Source organism: Anomaloglossus baeobatrachus, chromosome 11 (genome assembly GCF_048569485.1).
Source record: "Anomaloglossus baeobatrachus isolate aAnoBae1 chromosome 11, aAnoBae1.hap1, whole genome shotgun sequence".
Classification (NCBI taxonomy): domain Eukaryota; kingdom Metazoa; phylum Chordata; class Amphibia; order Anura; family Aromobatidae; genus Anomaloglossus; species Anomaloglossus baeobatrachus.
In genome coordinates this window covers 80,449,870-80,472,006 of record NC_134363.1, presented here as the reverse complement: position 1 = coordinate 80,472,006, position 22,137 = coordinate 80,449,870, and the positions used below count along the sequence as shown (strand labels likewise).

At 42.4% G+C, this 22,137-nt stretch overlaps 1 protein-coding gene across 1 annotated transcript in view; it reads left to right on the top strand.

Annotated features, from left to right (window-relative positions):
* LOC142256036 (netrin-1-like) overlaps positions 1-22,137 on the top strand; it is a 412,257-nt gene that overhangs the window by 214,339 nt on the left and 175,781 nt on the right. Inside the window, exon 3 of the mRNA XM_075327532.1 lies at positions 4,030-5,054. Within this exon, the coding sequence (XP_075183647.1) occupies positions 4,061-5,054 (994 nt within the window). The 5' untranslated portion in view covers positions 4,030-4,060. The remainder of the gene's footprint in view (positions 1-4,029; positions 5,055-22,137) is intronic.

Here is a 22,137-nt window from a genome sequence, read left to right as displayed (position 1 = left end):
AGAAGAATGTTGAAAACTAATTTGCACTTAACATCTGTCATGAGACAATTTCATACAGTGCACAAACAAAGCTCTGTTCATACTTATTGTCAATAATAATAATTTTATATTTACAACACATTCTGCAGCACTTTTCAAATCAGAGGGGACATGTATGAGGTATATAGGAAAGTATACAACAATGCATTATTCAACAAACAAATGCAATAAAGGCTTTGTTCATAAGGTTACAGTCTACGAGGAAATAGGGGGGACATAAAGGAGAAAAAGTGCTAGTCATGTATTGTTCAGCCATCAATATCAATAATAAATATGGAGATCCAAATAACGCTGCATGAATCAGTCATGAGCCAGCATCTACTGTATATGTACAGAGGCAAAATGTTACTGACTTCCTGCAGGGTGTTAGAACAGATGAAAAAGGGTGTGTGAACCACATGGAGACATTTTTTAGCATCAGCATGGATGACATGGGGCAATATAAGTCTGTGACAGATACGTACAGCACATAGATGACGTCCATGTGCCATCCTTGTCACATGGACTAGAATGAAATACATTCAATATATTAAAGATTTTGATGTGTTTAAACATGTGCAAAGATGATTGATATATAGATAGATAGATAAACATTTAAAGAGATACATAGATGATAGATACATTGATAGATGATGAATAGATTTTATAACTATTAGACAAAAAAAGTAATTAATTGTAAAAAAAAATGAAGAGGGGTCCCCTCCATTTTTTATAAGCAGCAAAGGTAAAGCAGATAGCTGCAGGCTGGTATTATCAAGCTGGCACAGTCCAAGGTTATTGGGCCCTTCTCATACAAGCTCTCAGCTGCCCCAGAAGTGGAGCATCACATTAGATGCAGCAAATCTGGCATTTCACCTTGGCTCTTCTCAATTGCCCTGGTGCAATCGAGATAGTGGGATAATGATTTATGGGTTTGATGTTAGCTGGTCCCTGGTGTTATCAATGGAAAGGTGTCTATCAGACACCCCATTAATAACTCAGTTATACAAAAACAAGACACCTTTTGAAACAATACAGAGCGTAAAATAACCACATGGAAAATTATGATATCAAACAATAAAGAAGAATTTTCTCCAAGCATTGATTAGTTGCCCTTTTGTTTCTCATGTTCATGGGCATTGAATGAAAGTTTGAATCTCTCTGAGGGTAGCATCACCGCTATGTGGGATCTCCACCTGTCTTCTAAGGCTCCACAGCTCTAAAAGGGCAAACTGTAGAGTTTGGTGCGGTTCCTTTATCTTTTGCTTTGTATACGTAAATTATATTTTATACATCTGTTGGAAATCAATTTGGTTAAATGGTTTTTCTAACTGCTAAACAAAACATTGTTCAGGGGTCAATATAGAAATAATGAGTGAGAGCAGCACTGCCCCACAGCTTCTATCACTGCCTTCAAATGAATCGTCATTAATGTGTGGAGATAGAAGCAGTTAGTTAATCCAGCTCCACCCTTGAGGGTGATGACAGAAGCTGTGGCGCAGTGCTGGTGTTACTCCTTACTTTAATGTTTACCCCCTGACGACATCTTAGAAGTTAGAAGATACGGCTGCAGAGACAGAAACAGAGAGCTGGCGCTGCACTCACCTGTCTCAAAGCTTCAATTAGAACATCTCCAGAGGGCGATGATTCAAGAAACTGTTTTAACCTCTTTGCGGTCTATGTTTTACTGGTACATCATAGGTCTTGTCCATTCACATGATGCAGGATTGCATGGTAAATCCATATTTTTCCCTGCAAATGTTGGCTCATCTCATCAGCCAATGTGTGCTTCTTATAGTAATGGGTGGACTGGAGATCCACTCATGGCTCTTAAGTTCTTAACCAGTTAAATCACACTGTCAATCTGTGATCAGTGTGATTTAATAAGCGCTGGCGGGGAGAGTTCAAATCCCTGCTCCCATCGACGGCCCCATGATATGATCGTGGGGTAACGATGGGTTGTCATGACAACCAGAGGTCAGCTGATGACCCCTGTGTCTGTCTTGACAAACTTGATGTGAATACTAGCTGCATTGATGATCACATAGTTCTCTTGTTATAGTTGCTCATGGTCTCAAAGATTTTTATTATGATAATGAAAATGATAAATTGTATATAATTTCTGAATGCCAGTGTATGCTTTCCAATATTTATACTAAATTTTTTTCTGTAAGGTAATGTTTCCAAGATCTTGATTGTTCTGTCATGTCTCGAATTTTGTGGGGTAATTCCTTTTTATATCATCTCGTTGCTGTGCCCTCTGCCAAAGGGTCAGGAGAATAGTTCTGCTGCTAATAATCTCTAAAATGCCTACTACTGATATACACTTTACTGTTGTAGCGTTGACTTTTAGAAAATAAATATCAGGCACTGGACCACACCTTTTAAGGGTTTTTGTGGTATTTGTGGTTTTTGTGGTTGAATACAATGTTATTTGTGCAATACAAATTGCCAAACATTAAAGACGTACTTTCTATTTATTAAATGTATGCATATGTGTATGTAATGTAGGGTAAGTGTACTGTTCTCTACGATGTCCAGTGCCATTTTTTGCTTCTCAATGATGTCATCACAATTGTGACTATCTAGCTTACTCTATGCTCAGTGCGTGAGCAGGAAATCACTTTTACATGCACAAATATGAATAAAAACATAGTGGGAGTTCTTTATTTGACTCATAATCATTTACTGCTTAAGTCTAGATAAGGATATATTTGTCACAGCATCAAGGCTTCTGTTATTAATGGAAGCTGTGGTGCTGATATGACAGAGCCCAATATGTCATCAGCTTTTTAATTAGTTTAGATTAGTTACAGATCAAAAACAACAGTAAAGTGTACATTAGGGTGCCTTCACACTTTAGCGATGCAGCAGCGATCCGACCAGCGATCTGACCTGGTCAGGATCTCTGCTGCATCGCTACATGGTCGCTGGTGAGCTGTCAAACAGGCAGATCTCACCAGCGACCAGTGACCAGCCCCCAGCCAGCAGCGACGTGCAAGCGACGCTGCGCTTGCACGGAGCCGGCGTCTGGAAGCTGCGGACACTGGTAACTAAGGTAAACATCGGGTATGGTTACCTGATGTTTACATTAGTTACCAGCGCACACCGCTTAGCTTTGCTCTCCTAGCTACAGTACACATCGGGTTAATTAACCCGATGTGTAATGCAGCTACATGTGCAGAGATCAGGGAGCCGCGCACACTGTTTAGCGCTGGCTCCTTGCTCTCCTAGCTACAGTACACATCGGGTTAATTAACCCGATGTGTAATGCAGCTACATGTGCAGAGAGCCGGAGCCGGCAGCACAGGCAGCGTGAGAGCTGCGGAGGCTGGTAACTAAGGTAAATATCGGGTAACCACCTTGGTTACCCGATGTTTATCTTGGATACAGCTTACCGCAGCTGCCAGACGTCGGCTCCTGCTCCCTGCTCGCTTCATTCGTCGCTCTCTCGCTGTCACACACAGCGATCTGTGTGTCACAGCGGGAGAGCGCCTTTGAAGAAAACGAACCAGGGCTGTGTGTAACGAGCAGCGATCTCGCAGCAGGGACCAGATCGCTGCTCAGTGTCACACACAGCGAGATCGCTAATGAGGTCACTGCTGCGTCACAAAAAGCGTGACTCAGCAGCGATCTCGGCAGCGAGCTCGCTGTGTGTGAAGCACCCCTTAGTAGTAGGCACTTCAGAGATGATTAAGAGCAGAAACGATCACACCTCAGTAATTGCACCCTTATGGCAGTTACAAATAGTTTCCATTCACTTGTGATTTCCCGGTGAAGGCTCCTTTTTAGTGTATTTCTAGGGTGTATCCTTTCCTTGTGGTAGAGCAGATTTGATAAATTGCAGGAAATGTTTACCAAGCTTATCTTTGAGGATCACGTAGTTCTCTTGTTATAGTTACCAATGGTCTCAAAGATTTTTATTATGATGATGAAAATTATAAATTGTATATCATTTCTGAATGCCAGTGTATGCTTTCCAATATTTATACAATATTTTTTTTCTCTAAGGTAATGTTTCCAAGATCTTGATTGTTCTGTCATGCCTCGAATTTTGTGGGGTTTAATTCCTTTTTATATCATCTCCTTGCTGTGCCCACTGCCAAAGGGTCAGGAGAATAGTTCAAATAAAGCTACAACCCACCGTGGGTCTCAGGATGGCCCATGTTATGATGCCAAGCAAAAGCCAAAGTACTGTATCCCAGATTTTATAAATGTTGCTCTTGGGAAAGAGGTAATTACATCCAGCACTTGTGGGCGTACACCACAAAAACTCTGCTTATTTTTGGATGCTGCTAATGTGACATCACGACGATGTCAATTATGTGACCAGAAGAAGATTGAAACTTCCTATCCACCATCATATATGACAGACACAGATGCCCAAACATGTTGGAGATCAGAAAGCGGTATAAAGTATCCACAGAATGTTTCACTGACATTACGTCTTGGACGGAGATTCGAGCTAGTTTATGTTAGCTTGCGTTTCTGTTCTCCTCGTCCTGACTCTATGGCAATCTATAAATCTATGGACCACGGAAAGACATGGATTCCTTTTCAGTTTTATTCCACTCATTGTCGACGTGTTTATGACCAGGCAACCATCAGCTCTATTACAAAACCCATGCAACATGAAGCCACCTGTACTGATTTTCAAACTGGAGTTAAACCACTAACTAAAGGGCTTGTAGCTTTTATGCCATTAGCCGGTCGTCCATCTGCCCGTAGATTTGAGTACAGTCCTGTTTTACAAGATTGGGTGACAGTTACGGATATTCGTGTTGTCTTTAACCGACTACATCATGGAAAGAAAATGGGAATTCGGAGAAAGACTGCTTTCTATGGTGTTTCTGAATTCCAGGTTGGAGGAAGGTGTAAATGTAATGGTCATGCATCACGTTGTACAGCAAGTAAAGAAGGATTAATATGTGACTGTCAACATAATACCATTGGTCCGGAATGTGATGCCTGCAAGCCATTTTTTTATGACAGGCCTTGGCAAAGAGCAACACCAAGCAATGCACATGAGTGTGTGGGTAAGTTTATATATGTTATTCACACAGTTAATGGCAATCTCTTTAACTGTATTTGATTTATTTGTATAATGATCTGTTCCTAGATTTTGTATTTATTCTGCTAGTGAGCCTAAGCCATAATTGTTTCAGCAAAACTAGAATTGGCCTGAATAGTACATACAATATTTTAATTTAATTTAAGAATTTGCAAGATAAAGATGACCTTTAACATGGGTTGCAAGCTAAAGTATTTTAGCCAAAATATCAAAAAATGTCTCCTATATTTTTTTTATCATCTGCAGGAGAAGACAGGCTGTCATGCTGGTTTCTTTCCAGTGACACTCATCCTCATTTAATTGGATATTTTTTTCCTTTTTAGCACCTGAATGGTTAATGATTCTTTTGCAAGTCTGCTTAGAGGCATTCCCTCAGGTGCTCTAAGTTATTTATTAGGCTGGACCTTTAAAATGTTCCAGCATCCTTCACACAGTACTTGTTATTTTCTCTCTCGAGTTGATAGAGACCTCTTGTGTGTTTGGTCATGTTATATCGTAATTCTTGTAGCCTTCTACAAACAAGGTGAAGTTTGCAGAAGCAATATTATTTGGTTGTTTTTCTTTATTTTTTTTTTTGTGTGCTGTTCCCTGGAGTTGTCCCGTTGAATAGGTAGAGAGTCTTTAGACCAGGATCTGTGTAGGAGACAAGGACAGGTCGGAGGGTCACGCCTCGCTACCTTCAAGTGTACCCATGGCTTGAGGGCAAATCAGGGTTCTCTAGCTTAAAGGGTCAGAAAATCCCCTGTCCCTGGGTAGCAGTCCTTAAATGTGACACAAGCACTGTAGAATTAGTAGGAGGAGTAAGGGAATCTGTCATTTTGGGGTGTATTTATAGAGTATTTGGTAGCATGATTCACTACAGGTATCTGTGTGACTTGGGCCCATTTAAAGAGGTGGTTCACCCCTTTTCATTACTGGTGACATCAATATTATGTTGAGAAATAAGGTTTCTCTCAAATACCTTGAGTTTCCAATAGTGACTGTGAGTGGTGCTATTGCGGTTTGCTCACCCCCTTCGCTTGACCCCTGTGGTCTGTGACCTCTGGGATCCGGTGATGTCACGTCAACTTCCTGTTGATCTCACATCACCGCGGCAGGCCCAAGTCTCCGTGAGGCACTGGGCTGTGGGCGGCATTTCACTGCTCATCAGTGAAGGAGGGAGCAGGGAGATGATGGGCTGTGACCCTGGGCTCTTATGAGTGGTGAAATGCTGCCCACAGTTCAGTCACTCAGGAAAACTGCAGCTCGCCTCAATTGACGTGACATCACTGGACATCAGAGGTCACAGAGCCTGAAGGTCACGTGAAGGGGGTGAACGGACTGCAATAGCACCGCTTACAGGCACTATTGACAATACAAGGTATTTGAGAGAAACCTTGTTTTTCATCATAATATTGATGTGGCCAGTAATGTAAAGGGCTGAGCATTATCCATGTGCATTAAGAATACTAAAAATAAAGATGAGTGAATATATTTGAGTTGAATTCTACTAGAATGTCACAAAAATCCACATTACCGCATTACAAATATGCTGATTTAGTTTCATTCACTTCCAAAGGGATTCTGTAAAATGGTGACAGATGGCCAGAAAGTGTGATGAAAAATTTAAAAAGATAATATTTAAAAAAAACTTTTACTCAACTTACAGCTCATCTCTCTAGCCCACCCACCCCATAATAATCACTATTCCCTGTCCAATCCATGTTGCATCTTCTTATTTCCACCGCCAAGCTACGAAATCAACCTCCACATTAGGATGGGACTTCTATCTCTCATGACACCCTGAATGGATCTGCGCTCATGCAAGCAAGGTCATAGTGCACGCTGTGATTTCATAATGTTGTGACCACTCATGTGCTTGCTCAGAATCATCTCAGGCCTTAGCAGCACTAGATGTTCCAGTTTACTACGACAAGAACCAGTCATTCAGCGCTCGTGGTGGCAAACAGAAGATGCGACAAGGACCAGATAGAGGAAAGTGAAGAGCAGAGGGGCAACAGAGGTGAGCAGTAAGTTGATTACAAGTTTTTTATTTTTTACATACTACATTTATAATGCTATGGAACCATCCCACAGCATATTAAAGGACATTACATTTGTGAAGAATAACTGTGAATCGAAGTTCTCGGGAACATCCATGCAAACAGAATTTGAATATTGTCTGGTTCGCTTATCGCTACTGGAAAACTACTCCTTACATGGCAGTTGCGGGTTGTTTTATCATTAGTTTTTAACTGTGCTATCACCATGTTTTACATAGTGTTCTGCTTCATCTTGTAATGCATTACCATTGTGACCTGGTAAAGTTAATTATGGCTGCTTTTTTCTGTGATGTTTTTATTCACTTCGAAAAACATGCATCATTTCCTTTACATTTTACAAATACTTGCTACATAGTGTTGGTATATCACATAAAGTCCCAATAAAATGCATTAGAGTTTGTGGGTGTATTGTGATTAATGTGGAAGAGTTCACAGAGGGTATGATTTTGTTTTTTCAGGGCACTATATTTCCTTTTTTCACTCAATGGCTAGTATGTAAATAGATTTAAAAATAAAGAAAAATAATTTTATTTGATCAAGTTTATCTAAAGCTCCCTTTACATGTCTATGACTTCAGTGCATGTGGTGTCACATATAATGGAGAAACTAATTATTATCAATGGGGATCTTCACACCCCCTTGTTTTCAAAGGGAAGATGGGAACCAAATGGATGTCCATAGTATCTATAAGGAGAGATGTTTTTTTTTTACCTGCAGCACTGATGAAACACATATACACACTGATGGCATCCATGTGACAAGTACAGAAAAAAACCACATGACATGAAAATTATTGGTTTTTTTTGTATGTGCTAAAGATGTGCAAAGATATATAAATAGATAGATACATAGCTATGTAGCTTGTACAGCTATTTAGTTAAACAATTAAATGAAAAAAAATAGTGTGAGGTACCCCCATTTTTGATAGCCAGCGCAGGTTAAGCAGACAGCTACAGGCTGTAGCCCTCAGCTGTCTGCTACTGGTTGATATTGGCTGATTATCAAAAATAGAGGGATTTCACGCTATTTAAAAAAAAAAAATATATATTTATTCAAATAATTAAAAGAAAAATTATGTGGGTCCCCCTTATATTTTTAAACCCAGCCAATATAAAGCAAACAGCTGGTGGCCGGTATTATCAGGCTGGGAAGAGCCATGGTTATTGAGCCCTTCCCAGCCTGAAAGCAACAGCCTGCAGATGTGGTACATCTATTATCTGTGCCAATTCTGGTGCTTTGCCTGGCTTTTCCTGATTGCCCTGGTACCGTGGCAATCTGGGTAATGGTTTAAGGGGTTGAGGTCAGCAGGGAATTGTCAGCTGGCATCAATCCCTGGTGTTTATGAGACAATCAGACACATCAATTACTGAGTAGATGTAAAGAGAAAAACAAACACACAAAAAAAATATTATAACACCCCCCGACTCTATTGCTCATTCACCAATTTATTAAAAAAACCCATGAAGATCTGGCGTAATCCAACAAATCCAAAGTAGTCCACAAAAACAAACTTGTAAGGCATAAAAATAGAAAACCAAAGAAATAATGACAGGATACAGTCCCTTGTTTACCAATCAAGTCCAAAAAGAACTCCAACGCTGCTCCTATGTAGTCCACAGGAAGGTCCCATGATGTTCACTGACTCAGTCGCCCAGAGTATGGAGCCTTGCTTAGAGAACAAAGCCCCATAGGCATTAATAGCACCCCCTGATGTATCTCATACTGCACTCCACAAGAGCTAGAGAGTCTGCTAAACAGTGGCGTCATGAGGTTACAGCAGTTCACAATGGCTAGGTCACATAGAAGGTAGTGCAAGATCTGACCATTGTGAACCGCAATAACCTTATGACGTCACGTCTCGACACTGACGCTGGCTCTGACACTACCTTCTATGTGAGCCAGCTGCTGGGAACAGCAGTAATCTTATGACATCACCACTTGGCACACTTGCCAGCTCTCGTGGAGTGCTGCGTAAGATCTGCCAGGGGCTGCTGTTGCAACCTATGGGACTGAATTGGGGACATCATGGGACCTCCATATGGATTACTTCGGAACTCCATAGGGCTTCTTTTGGGAATAAATTGGTGAATGAGGGATTGTGTCTTGTCTTTAATTCTTTAATTCTCTCTTTTTATGTCTTTCAGGTTCAATCCTGTGGACTACTTTGGAATAATTGGACTGCGTCGGATCTTCATGTTTTTTTTCTTTCTTAATAAATTAGCTAATGAGGGCTAGAGTTGTGGGGGGCTTTTTAAAATAAAATATTATTTTATGTGTTTTATTCTCTTTACATCTACTGGGTTAGTAAAGGGGATGTCTGATAGGCATCTCTCCAATACTAAACCCTGGTCTTCATGCCAGCTGACAATTCACAGCTGACAACAACCCCATAAACCATTACCCCAATCGAAACCGCACTAGTGAAATCAAGAATAGGAGGGCAAAGCACCAGAATTGGTGCATCTAATGAATGTGCCACTTCTGGGGCAGCTGTTGGCTGCTATATTTATGCTGGGAAAGACCCAATAACCATGGGCCATCTCACCCTGATATTACCAGACCCTAGCTGTCTTATTAACCTGCAATGGTTATCAAAATCATTTTTTATTAAGTTATTTATTTGGCTAAATAGCTGTACATACTATAGAGCTAAGTATTTATTGTTTATCTTTCTTTAAGACATAAAAAAACATTTATTTCAGTGTCAATCATTTTTTTCTGGTACATGTCAAATGGATAGCATACAAATGACACATGGATGGCACACGGATGACACACACATACAAACAGATGGACAAAACCTACCGTGCAACAAGTAAATTTTTTCAACGGGGTTGTGAAATGGGCCTAATGTGATTTTTTTTTTTTTTTTTTAAATGTCCAGCCACAACAAAACTAGTGCTAAAAAGTGCACCTACTTTGTTGATAGAGCATCCTGCTCTGGTGACTGGACAAATGGAACCACATGTAAGCATCCAATGCTCACTCTATACTAAAAGTTTAATGAGTAATTGTTTTAACACATATTGTGACTAAATACTTTTAATACGTATCTAACATGTACTTGGCCAATGTGCAACTAAAATTAATAAGTTAAATTGAAACATTAACTTACATTAAAGAAAATTCAAGGTGAAAAGCAGACAATTAAAGGTTATCAGCTCTACAGAACAATGTTATGGGTATCATGGTAAAAATGCAATAGATAGATATACAAACTAAAGCTTTCACCTTTTATAAAACATTCACTCTTCAGGCTTCTAAGAGCTATAAGGATAGACCTGCCTTTTCATTTATGGTTGCTAATTTATTGTGTCCGAATGCTTGCGCTGGAATAAAAAGATAAATTCTATGCCTTTAAGATATATTCTATTGATTTTCCTCTGTAACGAAGCATAAGTCTTTTCCACCTATAGCATAATGCACAAATCCTACAGCAGAGGAGCTTCAATGAGACTGGTTGGAATAATTGATTTAGACTACGTTTCCTTAATCTTTTATTGTTCTTGTCACAGTGGATGAAAGAATAAAGAACTCCAGGGGTACAGGGTGCTGCATTGTTCATAGTATAATGAATTTTGTAATGCATAATTCATTTTTGAATTTAATTGACAGTTTCTCTTTCCTTATCAACAACATTAAAGTTTTTGAGTTATCACCACAACACAGAATACTAATGTTATTCATCTGCAGGAAAATACACTTTTTATATATATTTCTCACAGGAAACCATTCTATTCTTCTAAGTCGATGGTAATTTTGGATTCTCTTTGGGCAGAGATTGAACCATCCTTGCCTCTACAACTACTACAGAGCTGCAGAAAATAGATATGAGATATGTTTAGTTAAAGTGTAACAATTGTTTTAATTTTTATTTCATAAATCAATATTACACAGTTGCTTATTTCTTTGCAAGAATTGATCAGTCATTCTGAAAATTCTCAATTTTGAGATTTTTTTCATTACTGTCATAGGTGATGCTACGGAGGACATTCTATGACGGGAGGAGGGAGGAGCTAGAGAGAGAAGGAGGAGCTAGATGCAGAGGGAGGAGCTAGAGGCAGTTCTCCACCTCTCCTCCCTCTTCTATCCACATAGAATCTCATCAGTAACAATTGCCATCTCCTATCTCAGTAACGAAATACAGATTTTACCTCAGAAATTAGAATTGTGATCATATCCGATCAATTTTTGATAGCAAAAGAAGCAAATTTGTCTGATTAGTTATATTACAAAATTGCTTATCTTCCTATGTACTGTTGATTTGTGAAATTAAAATTAAAATGACGGTTACGCTTTAAATTTAAGCCAAGAGTATACATAATATGAAGTAACACTTGAACACAATGAATATATTAAAAAAAATATATATTTTTCTACATAGTCTCCTAACAAGTCTATACATTTAGTCCATCTCTTTTCTAAACTTAGAATTCCCTTCGAAAAAAATTCTTGATCTTGACCCTCTAAAAAATCCCCAACAGCGGTTATCACGTCGCTATTGTCGTCAAATTTCTTGCCCCGGAGGTGTTCCTTGAGGCGAGGAAAGAGAAAGAAGTCACTGGGGGCTATATCTGGCGAATAGGGGGGGTGTTCCACCAGTTCAAAGCCTGCTTCTTGAATGGTTGCCATGGCAACTGCAGCTTTGTGAGCCGGCGCGTTATTTTGGTGAAACAGTACTCCAGCCCGCAGTTTGCCGCGCCTTTTCTCCTTGATAGCCTCCTGCAATCTTCTTATTTGTTCTGCGTAGTAGGAGCCAATAATAGTGGCTCCCTTCTCCAAATAGTCCACCATAACAATTCCTTCAGCTTCCCAAAAAAATGAACGCCATAACCTTCCCTGCTGAGCTTGACACTTTGAATTTCTTCAGCGTCGGTTCGTCGGCTCGTTTCCATGTCATCGATTGTTGTTTAGTTTCGGGATAAAAGTGGTGGATCCAGGTCTCGTCCATAATCAAAAAACATGACAAAAAATTCTCCTTGTCTGCTTGGAACTTTTCGAGATTTGCTATTGAAATGTCAACTCGTTTCTTCTTTTGCTCGTCGTTTAACATTTTTGGCACCCAACGGGCGGAGACCTTTCTCATATGCAATTCTTTTGCAAGGATTCTTTGAATACTGCCATATGAGATCCTTGTGACCTCAGCTATATGTCTGATAGTCACTCTTCGATCTGCCAATACAACTTTTTCAACTTTTTTCACGTTTTATTCATTGAGGGACGTGGATGGGCATCCTTTACGATGTTCATCTTCCGTCGATGTTCTTCCCAGCTTAAATTCCTTGGCCAGCGTGCAGCTGTGGAATATGGAGGAGAAGAGTCCCCCAATGTTTCCACCAAGTCGCTGTGTATGTCTTTGGTAGTCATTTTTTTCAAGCAGAGGTATTTGATGACAGCTCTGAGCTCGTTTTTTCCATTTTGATGTTCACTCCTCGGCAGTTCATATTCAAATGAATGTAGCTCCCGGGAATCGTGGCCTATTTAAGTGATTTTTTTTCCTGGACTAGTGGGTACCTAAGAGAGAAGAAAACATTTTATTTTAATTTTTGTGTGCAATAGAAATAACCGATTATCATTACTTTTAGATCGCCCCCTATTGGCAACACTGTCCCCATTGGGGCTCACAATCTAAACTCCCTATCAGTATGTTTTTGGAGTGTGGGAAGAAACTGGAGTGCCCGGAGGAAACCCACGCAAACACGGGAAAAACATACAAACTCCTTGCAGATAAACAAAACTCCATACAGCACATATGGAAGTAGATGGCCGCAAAAGTAACAAATGTTACCCAAAATGAGGCCACCTCATGACTAAACTCAGGGGTAATAACAAAAACAAAGAGGAAAAGAGTGTTTTTATATATTAAGAATCATTTTTTTATTATTAAATAAGTAGAAAAGAGTAGTTCCAAAAATTAATTATACAAATTACAATAATGTGCATAAAAATTACATGTAAAAATTCAGGGATATGGTGGAAAGGGGTCATTCCCTTGGATTCCTCTACTTGTGAGACTGCACTCGGCACTTTAAATAGGTATGTGTTTATTTCTGGAATACTGGGCATTTCTTTTTGGAATCTCTGTGCTATTTTGGTCTGACTCTCTGCCCGGCATAGCCTCTTGGCACCCGGGAACAGGATTTCTACTATAGCCAGTATAGATACATACCGGTTCCATATGATTTGACATCTGATGACTTTTCATTAGCTCATTGTGCAGTCACACAATTGTTTCCACCATATCCCTGAATTTTTACATGTAACTTTTATGCACATTATTGTAATTTGTATAATTAATATTTTGGAACTACTCTTTTCTACTTATTTAATAATAAAAAATTGATTCTTAATATATAAAAAAAACACTCTTTTCCTCCCTGTTTTTATTAAAACTCCTTGCAGATGTTGTCCTTGGTGGGTTTTGAACCTGGGACCCCAGCGCTGCAAGGCTGCAGTGCTAACCACTGAGACATCGTGCCACCCATTATGAACTCTTGGGGTAAGGACCTAGTCTTGGTTGGTCTCATCTTTTTTTCTGAAGGTAAACTACCTTTTATAATAACTAGAGATGAGCGAACCGGTCGCGGTTTGGCTCGAGTTCGGTTTGCCAAACGGGCGTCTCGTTCGAGTTCGGTTCGGCGAACGTTCGACAAACCGAATTCGAACCGCATAGGAAACAATGGCAGGCAATCACAAACAAATAAAAACACCTAGAAAACACCCTCAATGGTGTCCAAAAGGTGACAAACAACTCACAACACAACACAAACACATGGGAAAGTGACAAGGACATATACTCATGCGAAAACAAAAGAGCTGGACAAGGAAAAAGAGGAGGAGACACAGATATAGGCATGGCATGCCCTTATAAAATCATGTAAAACACCGCAAGGTTACTCCAAGCGGAGTCTCCCTTTTTTCCAAAAATTGGGCCACACAGACACCCACCCCTTCAGTGGCAGCACTTGTGCCCCAGTTGTACACTTCACAGCTAGATTTGCATCAAGCACATTCAAAAATATGCCATACTTAACCGTCCCCAGGATGACACCGGGATAGGTAGCAAAGTCTTTGCTGAACCATGACTTGTTCATCTTGTCTCCTTTTAAAAAACACAGCAAGCAAGGGTTACTCCAAGCGGAGTCTCCATTTTTTCCAAAAATTGGGCCCCACACACACCCACCCCTTCAGTGGCAGCACTTGTGCCCCAGTTGTACACTTCACAGCTTGATTTGCATCAAGCACATTCAAAAATACGCCATACTTAACCGTCCCCAGGATGACACCGGGGTAGGTAGCAAAGTCTTTCCTGATCCCAGCTCTGTGCATCTTGGATCATTTTTAAAAACAATGTAAGCAAGGGTTACTCCAAGCGGAGTCTCCCTTTTTTCCAAAAATTGGGCCACACACACACACACCCCTTCAGTGGCAGCACTTGTGCCCCAGTTGTACACTTCACAGCTAGATTTGCATCAAGCACATTCAAAAATACGCCATACTTAACCGTCCCCAGGATGACACCGGGGTAGGTAGCAAAGTCTTTCCTGATCCCAGCGCTGTGCATCTTGGATCATTTTTAAAAACACAGCAAGGGTTACTCCAAGAAGAGTCTCCCTTTTTTCCAAAAATTGGGCCACACAGATACCCCATCAATGGCAGCACTTGTGCCCTAGTTGTACACTTCACAGCTAGATTTGCATCAAGCACATTCAAAATACACAAGCATTTACTCTCCCCAGGATGACACAGGGGTAGTAAATTCCTTGTGGATCCATGACTTGTTCATTTTGATGAACGTTAGTCTGTCCACATTCTCACTGGACAGACGCGTGCGCTTATCTGTCAGCACACACCCAGCAGCACTGAAGACACGTTCAGAGACAACGCTGGCAACTGGACACGACAAAATCTCCATGGCGTAAGTGGAGAGCTCTGGCCATTTTTCAAGATTTGAAGCCCAAAATGAGCAAGGCTCCATTTGCAAAGTCATGGCATCAATGTTCATTTGGAGATACTCCTGTATCATACTCTCCAGCCGTTGACTATGTGTCAGACTTGTTGTCTCTGGTGGCCTTACAAAGGACGGTCTAAAAAAATTATGAAAAGATTCAATAAAATTGCTGTTACCAGCACCAGATACGGTGCTACTGGTACGGGTAGACTGTTGAAGATGACGAGACCGTCCCATGTTTGTCAAGTTACAACTGGGAGATTCACTCCCTGCACCTGCACGGTTGTTTGGTGGAAAAGCCGAGCTTCTGCTGATACTCCTGCATAAGTGCATCCCTTTCTATGGCTGGAATTATGTCACAAAATTTGGACTTGTACCGGGGATCTAATAGTGTGGCAAGCCAGTAGTCATCATCACTTCTAATTTTGACAATACGAGGGTCATGTTGGAGGTAGTGCAGCAAGAAGGCACTCATGTGTCTTGCGCAGCCATGCGGACCAAGTCCACGCTGTGTTTGTGGCATAGAGGTGCTAACTGTTCTTTCTTCCTCTGACATCTCCCCCCAACCTCTTTCAACTGAAATTTGACCAAGGTCTCCCTCATCCGCTGAGTCGTCCATGGACAGTTCGTCCTCCATTTCTTCATGTTCTCCTGCACCTTCCTCAACATTTCGCCTGCTACCATGCGCCCTTGTTGATCCCTGTCCCCAATGGTCCCATGCCTGCCGCGTTGGTGATGATGAATGTCTGGACCTTGGTGATGTTGTTGTGTCTTGCGCATATGAATCCTCCTGTAGTTCCTCCCCTTCCTGTTGTCCCACCCCCTGACTCCGAATAGTGTTTAACGTGTGCTCCAGCATGTAAATGACTGGAATTGTCATGCTGATAATGGCATTGTCAGCGCTAAACATATTCGTCGCCATGTCGAAACTGTGCAGAAGGGTGCATAGGTCCTTGATCTGAGACCACTCCATCAGGGCGATCTGCCCCACCTCTGCATCTCGTTGGCCCAGGCTATACGTCATGACGTATTTCACCAGGGCTCAGCGGTGCTGCCACAGTCGCTGTAACATGTGGAGAGTCTAATTCCAGCGTGTCGCCACATCGCATTTCAGGCGATGAACCGGCAGGCCGAAAGACTTCTGGAGCGATGCAAGTCGCTCAGCAGCGTTGGTTGAACGGCGGAAGTGAGCAGACAGTTTTCGTGCCCTGTTCAGAAGGCCATCTAAGCGGGAATAGTGAGTTAAAAATTGCTGGACAACAAGGTTCAACACGTGAGCCATACAAGGCATGTGTGTCACCTTGCCCAGGCGAAGGGCCGCACCCAGGTTTGCAGCATTGTCGCACACGGCCTTACCAGGCTGCAGGTTGAGTGGAGACAACCATTTATTAAACTCAGTCTCCAGAGCTGTGCACAACTCATCCGCAGTGTGACTCCTATTTCCAAGACATGTCAAGCTAAAGTCCGCCTGATGCCGTTGCGCTCTGCTGCCAGCATAGTAATGAGGGGTGCGTGATTCCTTCTGCGCAGTGAGAATGCTGGTGTCCTGACCAGGCAGGCTTGGGGCGGAGGTGGAGGACCCAGATGAGGTGGAGGAGGCAGAAGCAGTGGCGGAACTTGGACAAACAGTGGATTGACACAGAAGTCGTGGGGATGCCAAGACTTGTGCAGCAGACCCTTCACCATCTATCACCATAGTTACCCAGTGCCCAGTCAGCGACATGTAGCGTCCCTGTCCATGTTTACTAGTCCAAGTATCGGTGGTGAAATGCACCCGTTAACACACAGAGTTTCTCAAGGAAGCGGTGATGTTGTGTGCGACATGCTGGTGTAGCGCGGGCACACCTTTCTTAGAGAAGTAGTAGTGACTGGGTATCTGGTACTGGGGCACAGCGACAGACATAAGGTCTCTAAAATCCTGTGCGTCCACCAAGCGGAAAGGCAGCATTTCGGTAGCCAAGAGCTTACAGAGGGATAAAGTCAACCTCTTAGCTTTGTCATGGGTCGCAGGAAATGGCCTTTTATTTGTCCACATCTGAGGGACAGAGATCTGGCTGCTGTGTGTAGACGGTGTTGAGTAGGGTGTCCCTGGAAAAATGCAGGTTTGTGAGGAAAGTGCAGGCGTAGACATGATGTTGCCATCATCCAACGTTGGTGCTATCGATGTCTGAGAGAGCTGTACACACGCACTTGTTTCCCCTTCCAAACCAACTGACGACCTACTAAGCAAACTGTCTGTTGCGGATACAGTGGTGGAAGTTGTGCGTGGAAAACCAGGTGTGACAGCTGTCCCCACAGTCCTCGAAGTTAAAGAGCATGCGTATGCACTGGAAGGGGCAGGCGGTGGATGGTCCGCTCCGCTAGGCCGCATTGCAGCACAGTGAGCTTTCCACTGGGACATATGATATTTATTCATGTGACGATTCATGGAAGAAGTTGTCAAACTGCTGAGGTTTTGCCCTCTACTAACAGAATCACGACAAATTTTACAGATCACATAATTTGGGCAATCTTTTGCTATGTCAAATAAGGACCAGGCTAGGCAAGGCTTAGAGGGCATGCGACCTGCTGATCCACCTCGACTAGTGCTCAGAGGCACAGTGGTGGCTGAGGATGCAGTTGTAGACATGCTACCAGTACTCCGACTCTGTCCAGGTAGGCGCAAGGTAACTTCGTCGTCAGTTGCATCCTCCTCCACCATCTCTGTTGACCTCCTCAAGTGCCTGACTGTGGGTTGACAGTAGGTGGGATCTAGAACTTCCTCATCAATTGTTGTGTTTGCACCCCCCTCACCCTCAGACCGAGCCTCTTCTTGCCCTGACCGAATATTTAAGTTGTCATCCCAATCTGGTATCTGCATCTTATCGTCATCAGTATGTTCCTCATTGTCTATTACAACAGGTGTTTCAGTTTGTGAGTAAGGGTCAACATTATGCTCAGAAACTTGGTCATCACGGCCTGAATCTGAGTCACAAAGGTTCTGGGCATCACTGCAGACCATTTCCTGGTCTGTACTCACTGTAGCTTGGGAGCAGACCTCTGATTCCCAGGCTGGCTATAGTGTGACTGAACAGCTCTGCAGACTCAGCCATCTCAGTTCCACCATACTGTGCAGGGCGGATGGAGACTTCAGAGCTGGGAGAAAGCAAGTGTGATTGGGATGACAACTCAGAGGACTGGTGTTTTTTGGATGCGGTAGTTGAGGTGGAGGAGAGGGCACTTGTTGGACCACTTGAGATCCATTCAAGCATTTTCTTTTTTTGGCCATCATCTACCTTTGTTCCAGTTGTTCGTGTCCGTAAAAAAGGGAGCACATCGGATTGTCCACGGTAAGTAGTAGACATCTTACTTTTGCTGGAAGATAGTCTATCTTCAGCAGATGTTAATGGAGCTTTGCCACCTTCCCCACGGACAAACCCTTTTTTTCCTTTTCCAACACGCCTCTTCCCCTTTCCACCAGCATCTGTCATTTTGCCACTCATTTTGATTGCGACAAGATTGTGCACTTAAAATGTGGTAGTAAAAATTGAGAGGTGGTGTAGATTGCAGCGGTGGTCTATCTTTATTAACAGCAGAATAAACAACAATAACTATCCCTGACAATGCAACTACGGCCCTTAAACTTGCAGCATAGTTTGCTAGTATAATGGCTTAGTAACAATGAGTTGGAGTGTGCAATGCAGAGGTGCTGCACATAGGTTTGCACCATTGGGACACTAATGGAAGTCCAACAGCCACTTTTAGGATGCCACTAAGTTTCCTCAGTGTTTGCTAGTATAATGGCTTAGTAACAATGAGTTTGAGTGTACAATGCAGAGGTGCTGCACATAGGTTTGCACCAGTGGGACACTAATGGAAGTCCAACAGCCACTTTTAGGATGCCACTAAGTTTACTCAGTGTTTGCTAGTATAATGGTTTAGTAACAATGAGTTTGAGTGTGCAATGCAGAGGTGCTGCACATAGGTTTGCACCAGTGGGACACTAATGGAAGTCCAACAGACACTTTTAGGATGCCACTAAGTTTACTCAGTGTTTACTAGTATAATGGCTTAGTAACAATGAGTTTGAGTGTGCAATGCAGAGGTGCTGCACATAGATTTGCACCAGTGGGACACTAATGGAAGTCCAACAGCCACTTTTAGGATGCCACTAAGTTTACTCAGTGTTTGCTAGTATAATGGCTTAGTAACAATGAGTTTGAGTGTGCAAAGGGCAGAGGTGCTGCACATAGGTTTGCACCAGTGGGACACTAATGGAAGTCCAACAGCCACTTTTAGGATGCAACTAAGTTTACTCAGTGTTTGCTAGTATAATGGTTTAGTAACAATGAGTTTGAGTGTGCAATGCAGTGGTGCTGCAAATAGCTTTGCACCAGTGGGACACTAATGGAAGTCCAACAGCCACTTTTAGGATGCCACTAAGTTTACTCAGTGTTTGCTAGTATAATGGTTTAGTAACAATGAGTTTGAGTGTGCAATGCAGAGGTGCTGCACATAGATTTGCACCAGTGGGACACTAATGGAAGTCCAACAGCCACTTTTAGGATGCCACTAAGTTTACTCAGTGTTTGCTAGTATAATGGCTTAGTAACAATGAGTTTGAGTGTGCAAAGGGCAGAGGTGCTGCACATAGGTTTGCACCAGTGGGACACTAATGGAAGTCCAACAGCCACTTTTAGGATGCCACTAAGTTTACTCAGTGTTTGCTAGTATAATGGCTTAGTAACAATGAGTTTGAGTGTGCAATGCAGTGGTGCTGCAAATAGCTTTGCACCAGTGGGACGCTAATGGAAGTCCAACAGCCACTTTTAGGATGCCACTAAGTTTACTCAGTGTTTGCTAGTATAATGGCTTAGTAACAATGAGTTTGAGTGTGCAATGCAGAGGTGCTGCACATAGGTTTGCACCAGTGGGACACTAATGGAAGTCCAACAGACACTTTTAGGATGCCACTAAGTTTACTCAGTGTTTGCTAGTATAATGGCTTAGTAACAATGAGTTTGAGTGTGCAATGCAGAGGTGCTGCACATAGGTTTGCACCATTGGGACACTAATGGAAGTCCAACAGCCACTTTTAGGATGCCACTAAGTTTACTCAGTGTTTGCTAGTATAATGGCTTAGTAACAATGAGTTTGAGTGTGCAATGCAGAGGTGCTGCACATAGATTTGCACCAGTGGGACGCTAATGGAAGTCCAACAGCCACTTTTAGGATGCCACTAAGTTTACTCAGTGTTTGCTAGTATAGTGGCTTAGTAACAATGAGTTTGAGTGTGCAATGCAGAGGTGCTGCACATAGATTTGCACCAGTGGGACACTAATGGAAGTCCAACAGCCACTTTTAGGATGCCACTAAGTTTACTCAGTGTTTGCTAGTATAATGGCTTAGTAACAATGAGTTTGAGTGTGTAAAGGGCAGGAGGGTACAGTGGCAGGGTTGTGGGTCTGGGTAGAGGAAAGGAAGCCTGCCTTTCTATCCCTCCTAATGGGGAAATGCAGCGAGGAAATCCCTGACCTTAGCTACACAGATGCTGTCATTTTGTGTAGCTGTTAAAATCTGTCTTCACGGACCTGACTGTCACCTATGGCTCTGACCCTGCCGGTATTAGCCCTTACAAGGACTAATAGAAACTTCTATCCCTATTCAGTATAGCGCTGTGTATAGAGCGTTCACAGCAGTATCGGAGACAGGAGCTACGCCAGCGGTGACTGACACCAAGACGCAGAAGGCAGATAATGGCGTGCTGGAGGAAAATGTCCGTTTTTATAATGCATGGACATGTGACATGGACATCCTATCACACATGCCGTTGCTTCTCTGGCTAAAAGTCCACTTAGCTGTGCGTGTGTCTGGGATTGGCTGACATGCTGGCCCGCCCCACTACAAGCGCGCGCTTAGGGAAGGAAGACAAGGAAAAAAAAAAAAATGGCGATCGCCATTATCCAAACAGCAGTGATCTGAATGTGCTGTTCCCGCACACTATACACTGAAATTTCATAATAGTGTGAGTCACAGAGTGACTTACACTATTACAGCGGAAAGCCAGCTAGTAATTAGCTTGTCTTTTTGCTGCTAGAACCGTTCTCGAACGTATCTAGAACTATCGAGCTTTAGCAAAAGACTCGAGTTCTAGTTCGATCTAGAACAGCCCCCAAAATCACTCGAGCCGCGAACTGGAGAACCTCGAACCGCGAACCGCGCTCAACTCTAAGGCTATGTGCGCACTAGAAATGTGAAGTTTCTCAAGAAAATTTCTTGAGAAACTTCTGCCAGTGAAAGATTTCCGGACCTGCGGAAAAAATCCGCACCAAATCCGCATGCGTTTTTGCCGCGGATTTGCCGCGGATTTACCGCGGATTTACCGCAGGTTTGTCCCTGCAATAAATAATAAAGATAATCGATAGACAGATAATGGATAGAGGGAAAGATGGATAGATGAATAGATAGATAGATAGAGGAATAGATAGATAGAGGGATAGATAGATAGATGAATAGATAGATAGAGGGATAGATGGATAGATAGATAGAGGGATAGATGGATAGATGGATAGATAGATAGATAGATAGATAGAGGGATAGATAGATAGATAGATAGAGGGATAGATAGATAGATAGATAGATAGAGGGATAGATAGATAGATAGATAGATAGATAGATAGATGAGAAAAACCTATATAATGTTCCACCTCCCTGCATTTTCTAAGCTGGCACCCTTTAGTGACTTTCATGTGGCACTTAGGCTACTTTCACACCTCCGGTTTTTGCTATGCGGCACAATCCGGCACTTTGCATGAAAATCGCAACCGTTTTTTTTTGCTGCCGGTTGCGATTTTCCTGCATAGACTTTAATTAGTGCCACATTGTGCCGCATGGCCTTGCGTTCTGTCCGGTTTTTGCCGCATGCGGCAGATGTAGCCGATGCGGCGGCCGGATGGAACGTTGCCTGGCGCGTTTTTTCGTGCGGCAAAAAAAAACGCATTGCGCCGCATTCGGCCGATGCGGCGCATTTTTCAATGCATGCCTATGGCGGCCGGATGTGGCGCGATGCGGCAATA